General features: G+C 38.6%; 1 protein-coding gene across 5 annotated transcripts in view; it reads left to right on the top strand.

The window, feature by feature from the left end:
• DLG2 (discs large MAGUK scaffold protein 2) overlaps window positions 1-23,280 on the top strand; it is a 1,549,658-nt gene that overhangs the window by 367,975 nt on the left and 1,158,403 nt on the right. Inside the window, exon 1 of one of the 5 annotated variants that reach the window (XM_059411970.1) lies at window positions 2,772-3,093. The exons of 3 other annotated variants lie outside the window; for them this stretch is intronic. In XM_059411970.1, coding sequence (XP_059267953.1) covers window positions 2,992-3,093 — 102 coding nt within the window. In that variant the 5' untranslated portion in view covers window positions 2,772-2,991. Of the gene's footprint in view, window positions 1-2,771; window positions 3,094-23,280 lie in introns of those variants that run through there. One more of the 5 variants, XM_059412103.1, reaches the window with a different exon arrangement.

Genomic DNA, 23,280 nt, shown 5'->3' with positions numbered 1-23,280 from the left:
TGGAACATCACAATATAGAGCATACAATACTTTTGGGGTGTTTGAAATCCAAATTATAGGCTAATGAATAAGGGAAATATTGTACAACTTTTTTAGAATCCATTTGCCTTTGGAAAAACAGCCATAATTATAGATGCTCTGTAGGTGGAAGTGCTCACACAGTCACACATTTTATGGTAACATAAAGGGATAAAATGATAAGGGGTACACTTAACGTGTGAATATGACTTTAGGATTCTATAGAAGGCACCAGACCAGAGTTCTACTCCTCAAAAGTGACTCAGGGTGTTTAAGCACATATATATTAGACCCCCTGAGTCCCTGCTGACCCTGAGGCATGACAGATTGAATCAGTGCCAATTTCCAGGAAGGGAATTGACGAGGTAAGGATTCCTGTGCTTAGTAGGGGAATCCTCAAAGCCTGAATCCCTAAAGCTGCCCTCTTCAGTTAGAGCCAGATTTGTCTCAACTTTTACTGCCTTTTCATGCTGATCTTTGCTCATACTCTGTTCCATGTTGATTTTCCTTTAGGAGGTCTTAATTTTGTAAGCAGGACCCATATTCCTCTCACCAGAAGGCTGATTAAAAATGTAGAGCCCTTGATATCCTCCTGGCCTATGGAATGATAATGTAAGGGTTAAGCCTGAGACTCCTCGGGAATTACGTGATCAGGTTCGGTTTCCATTAGTCTGAGACAGGAGGGTGGGGTATTTTTAATACAGGCTGGTGAAGAAGTTATGGGGCAGGCGCGGCATTCGACTTGACAGTTTGCAGGTTGGTTTGTTTTGTTGCTGTTGCTGCTCTTGCTGAAACTTTGTAAGTCTGAATCATATAGTGATATTGGGGCTCATTAATTCAGAGTACAGTTGGTCGGTATTCTCATGGAATTGCATCAGGAAGATGTGATTCTGGCTGAGTTTTCTGTGGATATTTAGAACTATTTTGTTGCTCTATTTCAAGTGGGATCTGAGGTTAATGCCCAATCAGAGACTTTGGAAACTGCCCTATTCCTGTATATATGACAGGCCTAATCTTTCTCGGATAAATCTGGAGTCTTTAGGGCATACTTCTGGAGAAGTGTGATGTTGCTTTGTAAATTATCTTCTGTCACTTGTCTTTGAAACTTATCTTCCCTTTTTTTTTTTTTAAGATTTTATTTATTTATTTGACAGACAGACAGACAGACAGGCAGAGAGAGAGGGAAGCAGGCTCCCCGCTGAGCAGAGAGCCTGATGTGGGGCTCATTCCTAGGACCTTGAGATCATGACCTGAGCCGAAGGCAAAGGCTTTAACCCACTAAGACACCCAGGGGCTCTGAACCTTATCCTCATGGCTTATTGATTGTGTGACTTGGGCAAATGACACAATCTCAGGGCCTCAGGTTCTTCCTCTAGAAAAACATGTCCAATAATACCTGTCTTTCAGGCTAAGACAGGAAACAGGCTATGTAAGTAAGGAGCAGCTGCTATGTACCACTGGGGCTCAATCAGGAATTTCTTTACCGTCTCTAGTCTTCATGATAGTTCTGCAAGGTAGTTCTGCTTTACAGAGAAGCAAACAGAGACTCAAGTACGGTAAGTGACTTACACAAAGCCACTCAGCCTGCGAGCCAGAGTCTAATTCCAAATCCTGATGCCTTGCTCTTTTTCCACCAACCATTTATAAGGCATAGTGCCAGGCACTCAGGTGGCACCAAAACAGTGCTAGCTAGCTTTACCCACTTCCTACTCTTCCTGCTCTTCTGCATCCTTCCTATCACTTTTTTTTTTTTTGTCTCCAATAAGCAGTTTTGCAGCTGGGCCAGCCACATGCTGAATTTTTTTCCATCTTAAGCAATTTTGATAGCTTCACTTTCAAAAGGAAGAAAAAGAAAAAGAGAGAGAGAGAGAGGAAGAAAAAAAAAAAAAAAAAAAAGAACAGCACATCATCCACCAGTCTTGTCATTCATACTTCCAGAACAGCATAGAGACTTCTGGGGCTTTCTGGAGCCTCTAAGATATCAAGGTGGGGAAGGGACTGACTCTTCTTTTTTGAGTTTGAAAAATGTTGTATCAGATAAAACCTGCGGTGGATTCTACCACCTAGGGAGTGAGTCAGCTCGCTGACCCAGAAGTCAAGGGCAGAGGGCCCCAGCGGAACCATTTCCAGTGCACTTCTACCCCAGGTGCCTTTGCCGGCCATCAACTCAGGCACAGCAGTCTCAGAGGGCCAGCATGGACAATGCACTCAGCAGGGTGCCACAGGGGCCTCCCCTTCTTCAGAGCTCGTCCTTGGAGGTCGCCTGTGGGGAGGTAGCGGCGATGGGGGCCGAGTGTGGTCTCGATTGTTAGCCCTGGAGCCCTCTCACAGCGACCCCAGAGATTCCTGGGTTGCACGGAGGGAGCGGCAGGCTAGGCTAGGCTGGCGAGCACCTTGCTCCCTCCCTCTGTCGGCCCCTCCCTTCCACCCCATTGCCCGGCCAGCGCTCCCCACGGTGACTCTGGATTGCAGCAAGCCACTGGCTTTTTACCAAATCGGGAGCTGCAGTATTTTTTTTTTTTTTTTTTTTTCCCTTCAGAGAGAATAATTTCAGCCCCCTTCAGCTCGCATGACAATCTTGTGTGACTGGGGCGAGTAGGCGGGCACATCCTTTTACATGCTAATACTGCCCCACCTCCTTTGAACCCTCCTCTAAGCGCCTGGCTCCGTTTTATTTTTATTTTATATATTTTTAATTTTTTTTTTTTTAATTTTACCTACTCCAAATTCACCGTAGGGGGGAAAACCCTTCTTGGTTCTGTCCCTCCCCCCACGCCTCATTCCCCAGGGAAGGGAGACCCCAAGACGCTTGTTACTTGCCCGCGTTGCTTCTACCCCGGCGCTGGGATGGCTGCGCGGGGTGCAGGGGGCAGCTATCGGAGCGGCTGCTCGGTCTAGGCTGTCACTCCATGTGCCCGGCGAGCACCGTGTTCGGGTCCCCCAGCGAGCTGCCACTGCCGCAGCCCGAAAGGAATGTCCCCTGTTGTTAAGGACCCTGACTGTTTTACCCCAATGATTTGCCACTGCAAAGTTGCTTGCACCAACAACACTTTGTCGTTGATGTTTGGATGCAAGGTAGGACGAGGTTCATGTCTTTTTAATGCATGCTGCCTCCCTTGGGGGAGCTAACAATTCCTTTTGTTGTTTGTTTATGTGTCTGCTTGTTGGGAGAGTGACAGAAGCTAGGACTTGCTCTACCCTTTCTGGGAGCTGGCTGGGTTTGGGGGAACTGATTTTTCTGGCGTCCGATGTTGGGCTGATAACTCCTTTGTGGCAGGACCCTGGTCTCTAATGTACGGAGGTTCCAAGAGCAGATCACGCCTCGGAAAGGGGGCGCCTTAGGTGACTCTGTGCTTGGGATCTTGTTATACATTTAGTTAGTGACTGGGTTTCTGGCTGCTCATTTGGGAGCTCCTGAACTCATCACAGGTTACCACTGCCTGGAGCCCCGGACCCAGACCGCCCACAGTCAGGGTTACCTGCGATGGTGGATGTGCTTGAAATTAAATTGAACATATCAGTTTGCAATTTGACACTTTCAAAACTGAAGAGCTTGTTTTTATTCTAGACAGAATATCTGGAAATAGGCTCATGTTGCCCCTAATTGTGTATTTGTCTCTGAGCTTATACAATCCACTCAAAATCAACACTCAGAAATTTTATCAAGAGGTGGCGCAATTACTCAGTGGAGTTTCTAGTGAATAACTGTCCCACCCCAGATTTTTGTAAAGGTGATTGGTGTTCACAAGGAAATGAGATTTGAAGAGTTTTGAAGCAGGTTACTATTCATTATTCCTTGTCTCTAACTTTTTTTGGTGGGCTCAAAGGTGCACCTCCCTGGAAAAGATGCATAGAATGTGGTATTTGAGCAGTCCTCGCCCGTGAAGGGTCTGAGTGCATGTCCCCTCACTCCCAGACATGCACCTTCACTTCTTTTCATTGTGAAAAGCTGGTGGGTTTGCCTGGTCTGTCTATATGAAACACTTTTGTGGCCACTATGGTGACTGTAAGGACAGAGAAAGCATCATCTAAAAAACAACTAAAATTCACCTTCTTAAGTGAATAAAATCACATGATCCTTATTGCTTTGAAAGATACTACTAGTGACTGGGTTGGACACTGGTCAGCATCTTACACAGGAGAGTTAATGAAACATACACGTTCAACTTCATGGCGAGTGCTCAGTGGAGGTGTAAATGTAATGAAAAAATGGGGAGTCAGGACTGTGAGTTTTATACTGACAATGCTGAGAATCTCTCTTCTCCGAGCCTCTGTTTTTCTATCAAAGGAGAGGCATAGGTGAGGTGATCTTTCTTGGCTCTAATAGTCTCCAGGGATCCTTTCGTAAGATCATTTAGTGGTAAAGTTACTGCCAGAGATTTACGTTTTTTACCTCATATAGTAGACTGCACCTTAGAGTCAGTTAAAAAAAAAATATCGATCATACTAAAGACTAGCTAGATACTCCTTTGGAAACCCCTGGAAAGGTCTTAGAGTCTTAAGGTCTGTGTGTTCATTGTTGTCAGGAAGATGTATGTGAGTGAACAGCACCAGTAGCTAACTTGTTAGCTTCTCTCCCTCCCACGTCCTGCTACTCTCCCCTGTGCTTCTGTCCACTCACTCCTCTAATTGTATTTACAGCAGCATCTTAGCAAAGGCGACTATTTAAAATCCATTCCCATAAACTTATGAGAATGGCATTGTAGCACTTAATGATTATAAACAAAGGTGAATTATTTGTCAAGGGAAATTAAACACAAGCTCATAATCAAATAAGATAAGTTATTGGTGTGGAAATGTTGTTGAATATGTGTTCAACCCTTGAAACTCATTTTCAAAGAAGTTTCTTTCATGCTGTTAAATTTTCCATGATTTGCAGACCATTGGAGGGAACTGGTATATTCACAAGCACACTTTTTTTTTTTTTTTGGTAAGTCTGGGGAATTACTTTAGTTTAACTTCCTTTAAGTTCTCTTCCTTTTGGTGTTCAGGTTTGGAAAGTTCAGTTGGTGAAGGGAACCATATCAATAGAGTGAAACACCTAAATCATGTCTGTTGGTAGACATTGGTCCATGGAAAAGAAATCAAGTCTCTGTGAAAATAAAATAATAATTTTAAAGGGTCTATCCCATTCCCTTTTGTCAAGTATTTGAATAAGACCATTCTTCAGCCCTATATACTGGGATTGATAATTATATTGTAATCATACTAAACAGTTGGTTAATTACATACTGGTTGATGTAAGGCTCTCTCCTTAGAATTTTAGATATGGAAAGAATAATAGAACCTTCTATTCTAACCTTTCTCTGATGAACAGCACTCTCTGATGAAGATAACATATGTGAAACCCTTACATAGCATCAGATAGGCCTGAGTTTCAAAGCTAGGTGTACTACTCACTGGTTGTACAATTTCTCTATGTCTCTGCTTCCTCATGGGTAAAGTGGTCCCAGTGAAACTACTGTCTTACATCCTGCTATGTCACTGTGAGAAATACAGTTTAAATGAGATGTATGCAGTGCTTAGTACTTTTGCATTCAAAATGCAAAATTGATATTTTTATTTGACCTTAGGTTATTTTTATAGCTCTTTTACTGCTGGGGGGGGGCAGTGTATCATCTCTTCTAGAAGGACCTTCTTTCACTGTTAATTCTTTGGATTAATTGTTTATTTTTACTGTAAGCCTGATCATAGCTTCTCTTAGAGTTACTTTATGTGAAGTGTTTATATAAAATGTAGGAGCCATTGGTATATAGATAAAACATTCATAAAACAAAGGGGATTTATGAAAACTCATGAAAAACTGACACCAATGTTTTACTCAATCAACAAATATTCATTGAGCAACCAAAAAATGCTGCACAGTAGAGATGTAGCAATAAACAGCTCTTGTCCCCCATGGTCTCAAAGTCGAAGGATGTAGTAGGTGACAGTATTAATTGTAGTGTTGATTTATGAAAAAAACATGAAATGAGGATTTTAGTTGAATCTTTGAGCAATGAAACTGGAATTTTAAATAATTATTGGGGAAAAGATAGAGATGTCTTGGAGATAGAGATATTAATATGGAGCCTCCAAAAATGCATTTATTCCAGTATTATCTATAAGTCTGAATATAAGGTTATCAGAATGAGTATTTTTCTGGAAAGATATTTATTATGGCAAAGTCTAAAACCGTGTTTACATGTAGGCTGAACTTCATCATCTTCAAAAATAACACTTAAACTGTTTGTTCTTATTCTCCCAAATCTAGTAGTGGCTTAAAAAACATTGAGTAACTTGAGCTTTGAAGGAGGAAGCCCCAAGTAATTTTATTTTGTCACTTAGCAATCTCTAGGGCCCCCGTTTGCTGCATCCTGGCTGTAATTCAGTTTAGTTAGCTGACTATATGACTTATGACTATAAATGTGAAGTGTCTTTCTGTGCCAGGCTCTATGCCAGGCACTGTGAAAGGCATTAAAGGTACAAATATAAGTATGACACAGTTCCTTTCCTCCAGGAATTGCAAGTTTATTGAGGGAGATAATCCTCCTCCCTTCCCTAAAATATAGAAAACTCAAAGTCCCACCTGTTTCTCATAAAAGAAACGAAAGCACTGTTATTAAAAAAAGAGTTTTCCTATCTTATTAGTCCTCTTTTTGCCCTGGTCCATACACCATTATCACACAATGCTGCTTATAGGAATGGAATTTCCATGGAGAAAGAGGCCTTCTGAAAGCCTTTTCCCCCCTCATGGTAGTTTTTGTATTTTATCTGAAAATAGCCATCACGTTTACCTTTACTTAACTCTGTCCTCTCCACGTGTAAAGATCCAAGTTCAAATGTAATTCAGTGGCCAGTCTATGTATTGTTTCTCTTTCCTTTATCTTGCCTGTAGCTGCATTACAAGGGTCTGCAGCATCTGTGAGTCCCCTTCCCTTCACTCGCTCTTTTCCAGTCACCATTTCCAAGGCAAAAATAAACAAACAACACGATGGAATATTCATTATTTTCCATAATATTCTAAATGTTCAATATAAAGTGAAATGTTCTCCACAGTTATTGCTTTTCTTTTCTTTTTTTTTTTTAAACTCTAAAGGAGTTGTTATTGAAATAGGATTTTGCCTTGGAGAAGCTCTCCCTTCCCTACCTCATATAGCCATTTGTTAATATAACAACTCATCTGAATCAAACCTTCAAGCTCCTAGGCCACATCAGGTGCCTTTAATAGTTGTCTGATGGGATTAGGATCAGGAAGAGTTCTTAAAAAATGTTGTAAGTCCTGGAACTTTTTTTTTTCTTTTTGTCCTGTGATTGTTTAGACATTGCGCAAACAGTCCCACCCCTCAAAAGAAAGGGATTACTTAGCAGAAAGCAACTTCCCTTTTGTCTATATGGGAACTCGCCCCAAGAAAGAAGAATGAGAATAAGGAAGAGGTTAAAAATATTAGAAAATAGAAGAGGATGGAAATAAAAGGAGGAAGGGATTCTTACTGAAGAAGTAAAGGGTAAGGAAAAAAAAAATCAGCTTGTTTAAATATCCACAAAAGCAAGACACTATCCTAGGTGCTTCATAAGAATTATTTCTTCAGATCTCTAAAGTTATCAGGCAAACGGAGAAAGCAGGGATGGAGGGAAGGAAAAGGAACTAGAATGGGTTGATGGGAAGGGAAAGAAACTTCAAGAAAGAGGATGAAGAGGAAAGGAAAATGTGTTGCAGGCTTTTATCCTACAGAGGGTGCTTATGTAGTCTCCCAAGATCAGAGCGTGTATCAGTCAGTACCTCTCTGGTGGACAGTTCCCTGAACACTGGGATTCAACCAACTCCTTGCAAGTTTGTTAATCCTGCCTAGAAAGTCTCTGGCAGATAAGTGGTTTTGTTTGCTCATTTGTTTATTTGAACAAAGCCAAATTTGTTACATAAGAGTAGTGAATATATCTGTCATTATATTCATTAATAGATATATTACTATGTGTATTATTGTGGTTGATAGGATAGTTTTATGTATTTTGAATATTGCCAGTGCCTGGCGTTTTTGGTATGTTCTTTATTTTTTTGTCTGAAAAGGAGATATATATTTGTCAAAATAAATTTTAAAAACATAAAATCAGAAATTAAAAATTTTAGAAAATACCATTGTCCCAGAAGCCTGGAGATTGAAACTGTTATTATCTTAGCATATGTTTTCTTAGTTTTTTTGGTATTTTTTTGTTGTTGGGGGTCTGCAGATAGCTTATTTTTTAAAATGTAGTTGGAGTGATAGTGAGTTTACTTTTGAATGTTTTAAATTTATATTAGGATTTGCTTATGTATATTAATAGCTCTATTTTACCTTTATCTTTGGATATTTAGATTTTTCCCCTATATTTTCTACTATTAAAAATAAAATAAGATGCATATCTTGATAAATAAGTCCTTTTAGAATTTAGAATTTCTTACTTTGGGTAATCTAGATCAAGAATTACTAAGACATATTTTAAATATTTTCAAACTTTAAAAATGGCTATGTAAATTTGCACTGCCACAGGTTACTTTATGTGTTATACAATTCTCCACTTTAAATTCTTTTCTTCTACTTTATGGACTTATAAATAAAAGGTAGTCTATTCTCCTGTGAATAAGGTTAAAACTCTGTTTGACTTTGAGTTTATAGGCATCCCATGCCTCTATTGGTGTGTCCCACTTTAAAATTATCTAACATGCAAAAAAATCCAAATGTTCAAAATGGGTATATCAAGATAACAGCTATTGATACTGTCATTAGGATATTAGTCCCATCACGTACACACTCACCTGCTACCATGTGCCAAATACTGTTCTGTATGCTTTATAAATGTCAACTCACTTAATACTCACAATAGAGGTGGATATGAAAGTTATCTCCATGTTAGAAATGGGGAGACTGAAGCATACAGACTTTAAGTAACCTGTTTAAAGTCACAAAGCTTTTTAAGTAGCAGAGTCAAAATGTGAGCCCAAGCAGTTTATGTCTAGAGCCTACAACTCATTTCTACAATTAATTATAGGGCTCTCTCTAATAACAACTTCATAAGTGCCTTTAAATCAGGAGTCAATTTTCAAAAAAAAAGTAATTTATAGGGGCACCTGGGTGATTCCGGGGGTTAGGCCTCTGCCTTCAGCTCAGATCATGGTCTCAGGGTCCTGAGATCAAGCCCTGCATCGGGCTCTCTGCTTAGCGGGGAGCCTGCTTCCCCCTTTCTCTCTGCCTGCTGCTCTGCCTACTTATGATCTCTCTGTGTCAAATAAATGAATAAAATCTTTAAAAAATGTAATTTATACATACCTTTCTTGGCATAAATTTGAATTTGAATACAAGGCACACCTGTTAGAAGACTCAACCTCCTTTTAAAGTATTTATTTCAAAGGAGTTTGATCTAATACACCCTTTCCTATAGTATTCATGTTCTCATTTCTTACAAAGGTTACTAAACTATATAGATAGGACATGACTTTTTCAAGATGACACAGCAAGTCACAGAGTCAAAGCTAGAACCAGGTCTCCTAATTTGTAGCTCAGTGTTACTTTTCTATGCCATGATCTCTAACTATGAACTAGAAGTTTTAAGAAGGTGAGAGAAGAGAAACTGACAAGTTTTTATCTGTAAAAAGCAGGAAAAATAACACCTTGCTTACGGGACTATTGTAAGAATTAAGTGATATGTCACATATGAAAACATTTAACACAATGCATGGAATGTAGCAAATACTCAGGACATATTTTTGTTTTCCATTTTATTAAGGCCACTTTGCAAACTGGTAAAAAAAAAAATGGAGGTTGTTGGTAGTCAACTGAAAAGTGTTTTAGTCAAACACATTGAAATTCATCTGTTAGTAAATGGGGTATACTCTAACCTAACACATTATTAAAGTTTTAATGCCACAAAAGGCAGAATCTAGAAGTTTATATAATTCACACCAAAATATATATATATATATCCTAGATTAAATCTGACCCAGAAAGAGAAAATGAAAAATGAGCTAATAAGTGAAGCAGGTGCTGAATATCCCAAGAAGCAGGTTGCATAGGGCTTGTGTCCCACTTGACAAAGGATACTTGCCAGTTCAAGGTCTTTTTCAATTTTTTTACTGATAATAGTGGAAATTGGAGGGGGTGAGACACTACGTATCAAAAGATAAGGAAGGTTAAATGTTATGCAGTCACTAAAGTATGTTCACAGAAAGGAACATTAAATCATAGAATTTAGGATCTTGAAAAACCTGAGACTTTGTTATTTGTTGTGAAGCCTTTTGCTTCATAATCACTTATGGATTTTCCAGTGAAGTTTCAAAGTCCCTATGGTAAAATCATGTTCAATCCTTTATGAATTCAGTTACTTCAGGATTCCTGGGATACCTAATACTTAATGTTCAAATATTCATAATATTCAGTTGTAAATTCTCTTTCCTTGTTCTATTGTCCTTCTAAAGGCTGACCTCCTTAGGGACAAGGTCCATATATATTCATTTAGTATAGTACCCAAGAAGTCTAGTAAATGTTCCACAAAGGGCAGTCAATAAATATTTCTTGAATGAATGAGCCAATTCTATAGGTGCTTGCAAATGTTTACTGAATGAGTGAAAAAAAAAGTGTGTATTTTCTTATAGTTTATTTGTTATTTTCCTTTGGCAATTTGCCTCTGAAAACCTCTTATTATATCAAACTTCCTAGAGTTTATGTTTCCCTGAAGCATAGACGAGGCATTACTCAATATGTTACCTTGGTGTGATGGTTAATTTTGTGTTTGAACTTGATTATGCTCTATTGGGTGCCCAAATATTTGGCCACACATTATTTTAGGTGTGTCTGTGAGGGTTTTTCTGGATGATTTTAACATATGAACATCTGAATCTTCAGATTGAGTAAAGCAGATTGCTTTCCTTAAGGTGGATGGGCCTCATCCAATCAGTTGAAGACCTGAATAGACCAAAATGCCTAAGAAGGAACTCCTGCCTCACTGCTTTGACCTGGGATATCAGTCTTTTATTGCCTTTGATCTCAAACTGAAATGTGAAGTCTGCTTGAGTCTCAGTTCTGGTTGGCCTCCAAGTTGGACTTAGACCATAAGCTATCCTAATCCTCAGGCCTTCAGACCTGGATGAAAACTGCACGTCGGCTCTCCTGAGTCTCCAACCTGCTAATTGTAGATTTGGGGACTTTTCAGCCTCAATAATTGTGTAAGATAGTTCCATATAATCAATCTCTTTCTGACTTTGTAAAATTCTGAGTAATATACCTGGTATCTAGGATAAGATCCCTGGACATGTCATCGCTAGTAAGTCACTCTTTTCTAGTAAACTACTGGTGAGCTAATAGATTATAATTCACCTGAATCTCTGTGCCATGGGGATCTTGCAGTTAAGTTTGTTTTCTCAGAAGGTCCTGGATTTATTTCATTATAAATTGCAGATTATACCTCCAGACATAATACAGTAGAAATCATTCAATACTACTTTAATGAATTTTACATCTATATTTGCATATATGAATGTTTGTCAGCCTATAAACACATTGGACATTGCAGTGATTTTTATTAAATATTCAATTATAATTTTACTATGAAAATTTAGATGATCAGATCAAAGAGAATAAGAACATTGTCCTAAATTATGGCTTCTGGAAACCTCATAAAAATATAGTATTTTTTTAAAAGATTTTATTTAAATTTGACAGAGATCACAAGTAAGCAGAGAGGCAGGTGGAGAGAGAGGAGGAAGCAGGCTCCCTTGCTGAGCAGAGAGCCTGATGTGGGGCTCGATCCCAGGACCCCGGGATCATGACCTGAGCCAAAGGCAGAGGTTTTAACCCACTGAGCCACCCAGGCACCCCCAAAACATGTATTTTTAAAAACATCGTTTGTGTGTGTGTGTGTAATTCTTAATATAAAATATTATTTTGGTGATGTTCCATTGCATTATCTTCATTAAAGTTTTGCCCACGTTTCTGAGATAGTTAAAGCATTTTATTTGTTGAGAGGGCACACTAAAAATAGTTACAATACCTAAACTGTTGGTCCAGTACATTCTAACTGCCTTAATATCCACATTATGCATTAGGCCAACCAGGGATTAAAATCACTGCATTATATCTCAAATAATAGTGGCATCAAATTATGATTAATGGTATCACTTTCATAAGATCTCATATAATATGGTGGTTTGTCATTGACTTGTTATTTAAGATTAGGAAACTTCGATTTTCCCTTGGAACTATGTCTCATGTTCTCACTATATTTGGCAAAAATCTCCATTTGGAGAAAGGTAGATACACAGGCCATTAATCAATTTCTAGCTTTCTCTTGCTATTATATTTAGCATTAGAATTGGCAACTCTTGGTTACTCAAACAGAATAAGATACTGTTGATGCCTTAGGACTCTCAGTTTGGCTAGTGCATGAGCACTAAGAGAAACATATGGAGAGAGAAAAAGAACCGAAAGGGCAGGATGGGCAAACACTTATTGAGTGCTTACCATGCACAAGGTCCTGTTCTAAGAAGTTCACATGAATTAACTTACTTACTATTCAACATAGCTCAGTGAAGGGAGCCGTTAATCCCTATGTGATAGCATCTCTTCATATGTACAACTAATATATAGAAGGTTCCACAAAATAGTTGATTTCTTTCATTATTTCCTTCCTTCCCTCTTTTCTCTCTATCTCTCTTTCTTTGTAGTATAGTTAACACATAATGCAAAATAGTTCACATTTTTAAAAGTGTCTCATGCTTTATTTATTTATTTATTTATTTATTTTTACTTATTCATTTGAGAGCGAGTGAGTGAGAGAGGGCATGAGAGCTGAGAAGGTCAGAGAGAGAAGCCGACTCCCCATGGAGCTGGGAGCCCAATGCAGGACTTGGATCCCAGGACTCTGAGATCATGACCTGGGCTAATCATGGTCACTTAACCAACTGAGCCACCCGGGAGCCCTGCCTCGTGTTTTATAGTTTGGGAAGAACTGCTAGAGATAATAAGAGGACAAAAGAATCAATGATTGGTTTAAACATAGTTAGAGAAGGCTTTTTGGAGGTAGCTGAAATTAATCTGGGTTTTTTCAAGACCTTGGACTAGGTCAGAAAAAAAAAAAAGAGTGTGACTTTGGACTCAAGGCTACTACTGATCCTGTGACCCAATACTTCTTTGCCAGTGTTGAAAGAACATGATAACAGAAATCAGTGGCATGATATTAAACCTTACTTTGGTTGGAAAAAGAAAAGGGAGAAAGAATGAAGAAGAGGCAGAGAGAGTGTTAGATTATACCCAACCTACTATCTGAATGAGGCAGAGAGATATCTCCAGTGAGTCTCAAGCTTGAGTGTTCTTGGTTAGGCAAATGTGGAAGGAAGAAGCAAATTCTGAGGGTTAGGTTTGGTATTAAAGGTGTTATGTGACTAGGCCATTCGCTCTGTGATGTTGGGGAAGCCCTTCCACCTCTCTGCGCTGCAGTTTTCCCATCAATACAATGGAGATAAGACACATTTAATAGGCTTGTTATGCCATAGGAATAAGAAAGCAATTAATACTATACCTGGCACGTAGTAGCCAGTAAATAGATATTGGTCTTCTTCTCACTCTCTCAGATACAGTCTCTTCCCACGTCACTTTTGTTTATATGAGCATACTGTGTGAATGCCTAAAAAGAGGCCTTTTCATCTTCACATGTCAGATTCAGGAGGTAGGAAGAAAAAGCTTACTGTGTGAACCAGATCAGATATTAGCTATATTCAGCCACCTTTACTGAGTGTTCAGTGTGGCATCATTTTGTTAGAAAGATTTTGTTGATCATCTCTAGCATTTTATTAATACATCCCATTTGGTCCTCTTTGTAGTAATATTGGCATAACCTTCCTCCCATGATTTTACCTCAGAGAATCTTTGAGAGAATGCACCTAACTCCTAAAGCACCTTACATGTGAGCACAGATTCAGTAACGTGTCTGTTATTATAGCTCTTGTTACCTGAGGTATTAGTGCCTAGAGGTATTAAGCAGATAACCCTTTTCCTAACATCGGCTGCCTGAGAAAATTTTGTTTTACATATCAGTAAACCTTATTTCTTTTATTTAAAATGCCAAATGACCCTCAAAAAGAAAATGCTCCTTGAGATTCTGCAGCCCATCTAATTCCCAAATAGACCTTTCTTGAGTTTTGTAAAATGAAAACATTTTCTCTCTGTGCTTGAGCCTGTATATTGCCCTTTGCTAGAGCTATTTCCCCAGAAAATTGCTATGGTTGGTCTCTCAAGCCAGAGGGAAGAAAAAGGTTTTATAATGAAAATGCTGACAGGTTCTTATCTACAGCAGTATGAGTAAGGATGCTATGATCTCATTTATTGTAGAAACCGGATGCCTGTTTTGGCTGAAGGGAGATCAGGCATCCTCCAGAGCTCTGGGGTTTTGAATTTTTATCTTGAAAAGTTTGCAAGGAAAAAAAAAAAATAACTGTAGGAAACTAAGAAACCAGGACCATGCAAACTGCACCTTTATTCTTCCAGTAAAGTAGTAAAATGAATTTCAATAAGGTTCTCAGATGAAGGTGGTCAGAAGGTTTAAGAGGCTGGAAATGGGGATTGTGTATTCGCTTGCTGCATGCCAGGCTTGCCTCTTTGTAATGGATTTATCTGACTATGTAGAAAGAAGCTTTATTCTTCATCTTATTTATGTTTTAAGGTGATGATCATGATTTGTGGACAGCATTCTGAAATCAGTTATTTTGTCCCTCAACATAATAGCTCTGCAAGGTACTTTATGGATATTACAGAAACTTTAGTTTCTAAATGCACATCAAGTTTAAAATTCTCTTCACTATGGATATTTCAAGTATCAGGCTTAACACTGTTTTTCCACATATTTTTAAGGTGGTCAAATAACTAGTTTGGGCTAGACTGGATATTTTTTAAAGTTTTTTGTTTGTTTTTTTTTTTTTTTTTCTGTTCACACTTCCTACATAATGCTATGCCTTGTCCTAAGTCACAGAGCATGTAGTGGTGGCACGGGGGTCCAAGCTTACTTTTCTGTTTCTAAGCTCAGAAAAGTCTCTTTTTCCCTTGTTTGTCCTTCCCTAAGCATTTTCTAGGGACTGACCATGCTTCCAAAGCATTCAACCAAGATATTCTCAGGAACCTGCCAAGAACAGAGGGTGGAGCTGGTGCTTGTCCCATAATACTCATTTATGGGATCAAAATGAGTATGTGATACCTGTATTGAAGATTGAAGGGCTGACAGTGCATAGTGCAGAGGCTCAGCAAGTGTGTACTCGATCAAATCAGAATGCACTTGTGCAGTGAAGACAGCTAGACACTTCAGAGTATCAGGGCAGAACTAGAGTTGCATGACTTTGAAATACTTGTCCCTTCCTTCCTATGGCGTCTAACCTGTTGAAGATAGCCCTTAGCGTAAAAATATGGTGTTTGGTGCTTCTGAACCCACTGATGTGAGAGCATGTAGTTAGGCCAGATGAAGACACTGTGGGCTTTCTCTTTCATTTTTTTTGTATCCCACTTTAAGAGTCCAGGACCTGGATACCACCTTCTTACCTCCAGTCGAATCAATTTCATTAACAGCCCCATTATCATATTATTGGTTTTTAATACCTTTACTGGTAAGCCAAGAAACTCAACAAAAATTTGCATGTCCCATGGCCCAGCTACTTCTGTCACAGGAATATGAGGACCAAAATATATCTTTGAAAAGTGAAAAATCCGTATCTTTGTGTAAAGATGGTCTAGGTGGTAGACTTTCTGAATTCCAGGAAAGCAGAGAAGACATGCTTATGTAGTTAAGTTCAGATGAACCAGCTTTCTACTAATAAAATCAAAATCTAGGTGTTTGCTTGCATAACACAGAGCAACTAGGGTTGCTAGTTTTTGAATATTAAGAGCCCCACATGCATATTTTCTCTTCCATTCATATGGACTCAGTAGGATAATTTCTAAGTTTTCTGACTGAAAAGGACAACCCAAAATGTATTATTTCACTCTAGCACAGGTAGGTGTTCTGCATTTTTGAATAAGCATTTGGCACTGATGTATAAGTCTTCTTTATATACATCTTTAGAGAAGAGACCTATCTGACAAACCCTTGATTTCTTTTGCAGTTGTTGGTTAACATTTAATTGGTGATGTTTTATTTCAGTTATTTATCTCTGCAACAGTTTAGGAAAACTGCACAGTGACTTTCATTTCAGTACAACCAAATTTTGGGCAAGTTAGGAGGTAATGGATGGACTTAAGTAGATTTACAAAGATTTAGTTTTTAAAACAAACAAACAAACAAACAAAAACCCAAACCCAAACCTAGGTATATATCAAGATTACTTCCCATCTGGAGAGGCACATCTGCCAAAATGAGTTTCTTCAGTCCCCAAGCATTAACATTAAGGACTTGATGTTGTGCTTCACAGATGATGATAGTTTGCAAGATCCTTTATTACATATCATAGACTCAGTCCATTTAGTCTAATTCCGAGTTAAGTTGTGGTGCATCTTTCAAGGCGTTCCAATATGCCATTCAGAAAATATTAATGAGGTGGTTCACACCATGTGTCTACAGTTGCTTACTTTCAAATGTATGATCCTGGTGTATCGCAGGGTTTGAAGTCCTTGCCTTGCATACAGTCTAGCTGTTCTGAGCCCTCAGTGTGTTAGCACCAAGTGGTCCTCCCTAGCCTCGGTTCTGGAGTTCAGCAGGGAAAATTCAGAGTGAAATTCTTAAGCAAGCGAGAGCCTGTAACAGTGGTCAAAGCAAAAGTGGGGGAGTAGGCAGGCCCAGAGGGGGCAACTACCCCAGGGGAACAGGGTTGTCTTTTCTTTTTATGTTTGCATGAAAAGGGGTAAGAGTCATAGCAAGTGTGGTCTCTGACTGAGGATGCTTCCAGTCATCTCAGGGACTCCTCCTACCATTGGGGAGGTGGAGTTTTTGGCCCTATTATATCCTTGTTGTAATTGTCATGACAACCCCACAACCCCCGCCTTGTGTGTGGGGGGTGGTTAAAACCACAATGTAAATGTATTAAAATGAAGCTGTAGGTTATTGTAGGGCAGTAGTTCTAGGGAAGAAAGCACGCATATCCCCTGGGGATCTTTCCCAACTCTTTGGAACTTGGTTTCTGCCTTTTATCAATATGAGAGCACCCATGCCCTGCTCAGATCTGACTAACTGCCTACTCCATCAAATGCACTCTCTATCTTGCTACTTTTATCTATGAACCATCTAGCACCTTGTACTGTTATTTAATGATTGCATGTAAACATTCAACTTACCTATCCAGTAAGAACACTACTGGTTTATTTTAACAAACCAATTAAGTATTTATCCTCCTCTGCACATGTCCAGGGCCTTAAAATGATAAGGACTATTTCCAAGGAGTGAGGAAATCAAAGAAATTGCCATAATATGGCCAGTCTTGGCTTATCCTTCTGGTCTGTTTGTGTTTTCTTTTTATGGAAGATATCCCTGGCTACCGTATCACCTCTCTGATTCCATGGAGTTGTAGACATTTTTCTGTCGTACTGAAATGAATTGTCCAAAGGCTCTAAATACCATGAGGTGCCAAAGTCTGGGACTTAACATCTTGAACACCTACCTACTAGTATAGTGCTTGCAACATACTACGTGTTCAATGTCGGTTTGTTGAATGAATGGTTTATGTAATCTTTTTGTTTAATTATTTAGGCAAGTGAGACCTAATGCTAATTTCAAAGAAGGACCTGTCCTAGTTTTGTTAAAGCTTCTTTTGCTTCCCCCATAATGACACCCATCATACTTTATTTTTAGGATATTTTTAGCTGCATATAATTTCCACTGAGCTTCACTTCAGGAGACCAAAGGGAAAACAAATAAGGCATTCAGTAAATATATGTTGAATGAACAAATGAATCCTTCAGTGCTGGCAACTAAAAATTGGTTGATAATATGTGATAAAGGAATGAATAGATAAATGAATGCCTAGAAACATAACATCCTATTGTAACCCATGTTTTGTGAGGTAGTTTAAATTCATCTTAAAACAATTTATAGATTTCTAATAGCTAGAAGGGATTTGTTTTGCTTTTATTGTGTTTAAACTGACACTAGCTTTCATCTCTCTGACGGCCTCAGAATCCAGGTATAGTCCAGCGTCTTTAACAGAGTCGAATGATTTATAGTAGGGCTGTAAAGAAGAGCTGGTCATCAGGAAGGGGCCTGGCTCCAGCGCTGCCACAGAAACCTGGCAGCATTGGTGCTCTGGGAAAGGAGATCACTGGAAAATTTCCCTGTGCGCGGTGTGCTTCTCGGCACCACTGTTTTCTCCATCCCAGGTAAACCAGAATTACCAATCCCGGTGTAAGTCCTTCTGAACTGAGTCCAGTTAAAACTAGTTTCTTTTCCATTTGTTAGCTAATTTGAATGCTTCATTCCCTCTAGAAATTGTTCTGGCTAACTGGGCAGAACTGCTGAAGACTGTTGCTAAGAGCAACCAGCAAAGAAGTTCTTAAATTAACTAACAGCCACTTCAACTTCATTCTAGAAATGAGTGTGTGCATATGTGTGCTTGCTCATGTGCCTACTTAAGTAACAAATATACACATACATGAATAAACCCATCATTACCTAGAGATTCAGGTTAGTCAGGGCTTTTGTGTAGAAGAAACAAGAAGAGGAAAATGATGAGAGTCTTTTGTGAAGGTAAGAAAATGAATAATTGAGAAGAGCCCTAGTCAGTAGTGGTTAAGCTATTTGAATATCAAAATGCTTCATATTTTAAAATTATTTTAGTGGTATGAGTTCTGGCCTACATGTAGAAAACCTAGCTTGTGTTCTCCACGAGATCCAGAGCTCTCTTATGTATGACTCTACCTACTAACCAGCATGACAGCATAGAGTAAGTATTAAGCTACTTCTAACCTTTTCCAAATAAATGAAGGAAATACTGTCTAGATAGTAATCCCATCTTATCAATGAAGAATTGGAGGAAACAAATAACATTCCATGGGTTTATAGAGAAATGAGCTACATTACTCTTCAAACCCAGGTCTAATTATGAAAACTATATTCTCAAGTGAATGTATTTTTTTTCCTTTTAAGTATTTGGCAGGGCCCAAGTCTAGACACCTCATGATTTAAGAACTGGTACCTGTGAAGATAGTATTGTAGAGGTGGAGATGTGAATTTGCAAAGTTTGAAAAATTGGGGTTGAGAAGTCAACTCTCAACATTTACTAGTAGTAGGAAAATAGGCAAGATACTTAAATTCCCGAAGACTAGTTTCAAGGGCAAAATGGAAATACTCGTGGTTTATGAAGACACATATTGGAAGGATTAAATGAGATTGTAAATTAAATATATAAGCACTTAGTATGATATATGCTAAGAAATAACGGCTACTACTATTATTGTTACTGAAAGAGAGGAGAGCAATGTGGTAATGTGCTAGCTATTCTGGGAAATCAATTCCACCAAAATAAATAAACAAGTACATAAAAATCTTGAATAACTGGGGGCTCCTGGGTGGCTCGGTGGGTTAAAGCTTCTGCCTTCAGCTCAGGTCATGATCCCAGGGTCATGGAATAGAGCCCCACATTGGGTTCTCTGCTCCGCAGGGAGCCTGCTTCCCCCCCCACCACGCCTGCCTCTCTGCCTACTTGTGATCTCTGTCTGCCAAATAAATAAATAAAATCTTAAAAAATAATAAAAAAAGATCTTGAATAACTGAATACTTGCATATATATATATATTTTTTTTAAACTATCTGGGTGAAAGCCATCCTCTTTAATTTCTTGTGGTTTTGTTTAGATCTAATCTGAAGGAAGAAAGATTTATGATTGAGAACAAGTCAGGTTCTCAGGGTTTTCTTCAGAGAAATTGAGTAAGTCCTACTACAGTACACACAGTTGAAACTGTGATTCATGTAGACTGTGGTACCTTACAGTTTTTCTTGTAATGACGGCACATTCATTTTTAAAAGATGACTCAATTAATCTAAGCATAGAAATAACTCATTCATCTGCTACAATAAGAAAATTACAGGTTCTTCTTAAGCACTTTTTCTCAAAGAGAGTAAGCCCCTTTGAAATGTGTAAAACATTTTAATTATTTTTAAAGTTTTTATTTAAATTCCAGTTATTATACAGTGTAATATTGTTTTCAGGTGTACAATGCTATGATCCAGCACTTCCATACAACACCCTGTGTTCATCACAATGAACGTACTCCTTAATCCCTACCACCTATTTCACCCATCACCCCACCGACCTCCCCTCTGGCAACCATCAGTTCGTTCTCTATAGTTAGTCTGTTTCTCATTTTTCCTCTCTCTCTCTCTCTTCCTCCTTTAGCTTGTTTGTTTTGTTTCTTAAATTCCATGTATGAATGAAATCATATGGTGTTTGTCTTTCTCTGACTGACTTATTTTCCTTAGCATTCATTATACTCTCTAGCTCTATCCAGGTCTTTGCAAATATGATTTCATTCTTCTTTTTTTTTTAATGGCTGAATATTCCATTGTGTATATATAGCACATCTTCCTTATCCATTCATCAATTGATGGACACTTGGGCTGTTCCCATAATTTGGCTATTGTAGATAATGCTTCTATAAACATTGGGGTAAATTTATCCTTTTGAATTTGTATTTTTACATTCTTTGGGTAAATACCTAGTAGTGCAATTGCTGGATCATTGGATAGTTATTTTCTTTTTTTTTTTTTTTTTAAGATTTTATTTATTTATTTGACAGAGAGAGAGCTCACAAGTAGGCAGAGAGGCAGACAGAGAGGAGGAAGCAGGCTCCCTGCCGAGCAGAGAGCCCGATGCAGGGCTCCATCCCAGGACCCTGGGATCACGACCTGAGCAGAACGCAGAGGCTTTAACCTACTGAGCCACCCAGTTGCCCCGGGTAGTTCTATTTTTAACTCTTTGAGGAACCTCCATACTGTGTTCTAGAGTGTACTAGTTTGCATTCACACCAACCATGCAAGAATGTTCATCTTCCTTCAGTTCCTGGCTAATACCTGTTTTTTCTTGTGTTGTTGATTTTCACCATACTGACAGGTGTGAGGTGATATCTCATTGTAGTTTTGATTTGTATTTCCCTGATGATGAATGATGTTGAACAGCATGTTTTCATGTATCTGTTGGCCATCTGTATGTCTTTTTTTTTTTTAATGTCTATTTATGTCTTCTGCCCATTTTTAAATTGGACTATTCATTTTTTGGGTGTTGAGTTTTATAAGTTCTTTTTATATTTTAGATACTAACTCTTTATCAAGGTTTGTTGATTGCAGATTATTTCCTTCACTGTGAAAAAGTTTTTAATTTGATGAAGTCCCAGTCGTTTATTTTTATGGTTTAAGTCTGACATTTAGCTCTTTAATCCATTTTGAATTTATTTTTGTGTATGGTTTAAGCATTTTTGGTGAAGCTCTAGAAGCATAGTATAAATATCTCTGCTTCAGTGATACTAGTGATGTAGGAAAGTTGTTAGGTTTTGAAGCTGATTGCCAAGAAAGAATTCTTGAGATGTCTTTGGTGCAAAAAGGTTGTTTTATCAAAGCACAGAGACATAGGCAGAGAGAGTTGCACTGGGGTCATGAGGAGTGACCCATTATATATTTTCAAGTTGGGAGGGGGTTAAAGATGGTGTAAATCTCTAAGAAACTGAGCGGCCTAGCTATTGTTAGGAAAGATCATTTATTACTGTCCAATAAAACCTTAATCATGAGACCTTTCAGATGTATATCGGTGGGTTAGATGCTTGGGGGATGACTGCTAACAAATATCTTTGGGAGTTTAGAGATAAAGGAAGTTTCCAAAGGAATTTTTATATGTTAGAGTAGACTTACAGAATCCTGTGGGTGCGAGGTGGGTGGGCTAAGATTGCCTTTTACCCTTAAAAAATATTAACATGGAGGCAACAGATGAGTCCCTACAGGAATGCCATTCTGCCTGTTTCAGGGACTTGTCAATGGGCCATAAGTAGTAAGGAAATTTAATAATTTCCCTTCCGCCTTTGTCTCCCACAACACTAGGACCAAATGAAAGAGGCCCAGAAAATAGGCATTTCTTTGGCAAAATGATCTCAGTAAATAATTACTATTTATTTCTTATCTTGTGTGGATCTTTTCTTTTGCCAGTTGCTTGTGGCGTTTTGAGAAGATAATGATGAGGAAAATAGAGATGGTCTCTCCTTCGTAGAGTTTATAGTTAGATGACAAAACAGATACATGTACAATAGTTAAAAAGAAGATGGTATGGTAAGAAACTATACAACACCTAATTTAAACTGGGAGGTCCCTGGAAGATTTCACTGAGGAAGTAGTATTGAGAGAGGATGAATTAGAAAGGTCAAGAAGAATATATATTGGTAGTAATGTGGGGGCTGCTGGAGGTAGAGGAAAAAGAAATACTTGAGGGGATTATCTAGATTTATTGATAATGAATGGGGAGGGTAGAATGCAAGGGAAGAGTCACCGGACATCTTAAAGTCTTATGACTGAAGTTTGGGGATCATTACGTTAATGTCAACAGAACTAGGGAAATCTGTAGTGGGTGAGAATGAATTTGATTTTATTTGCATTTAAACATTAAGTTTGGGGTGACAACAAGTCATCCACAAGGTTAATGAGGACCAAGCAATTGAAATGCAGCACTGAGGAAATGAGTCAAGCCGAAACTATAGATTTTATAGTCAAGGTCTGTTAATGTCCTCAGAACGGGGAGCATGCAGAGAGAAGCAAAAAGTTGAAAGCCCTACAGTGAGAGGTGAAGAGTCAAAGTTTAATAAAAACCAAGAGATTTAGTACTACAGCAACAAAGTGGGGAGAGAAGCCCAAGGATAGGGTAACTGATGTTACTGATGATTGATTTATTCATTCACTAAATATAATTTATAGTGAATATTGTGTCCCTAGCTTGTGCCAGGCAAGTGGGGCATCAATATAAACCAAGCAGACATATGGCCTAGAACAGGACATTTTTAATTGAGAAAAAAAGGGGGTTGGAAATTTCAGTAGAGTCAATAAGTTGGAAGCTAAATTGTGGTTTGGGGAAGAGATGATGGGGCAAGGATAGAGGCCACAGCTATGTCTTATTCGGGGAAATCGTCAGAAAAAGAAGGGAGGAAAAATAGGGTGTGATCTGCGTGGGTCTGTGAGATCAAGTGCAAGTTCTGCTCAGTCCTTCAGACAGCACTACAGAAAGAGGAGGCAATGCAGACAATGTTGAGTGGGGTGTAAAGGAAACTGCCCAGTATTAGGAATTGTAAGCCTTTAGTTCCAGAGCCAGCTTTG

Source organism: Mustela nigripes, chromosome 1 (assembly GCF_022355385.1).
Source record: "Mustela nigripes isolate SB6536 chromosome 1, MUSNIG.SB6536, whole genome shotgun sequence".
Lineage (NCBI taxonomy): Eukaryota > Metazoa > Chordata > Mammalia > Carnivora > Mustelidae > Mustela > Mustela nigripes.
Note: the sequence above shows the minus strand (reverse complement) of the source record. Positions and strands in the feature narration are given on the sequence as shown.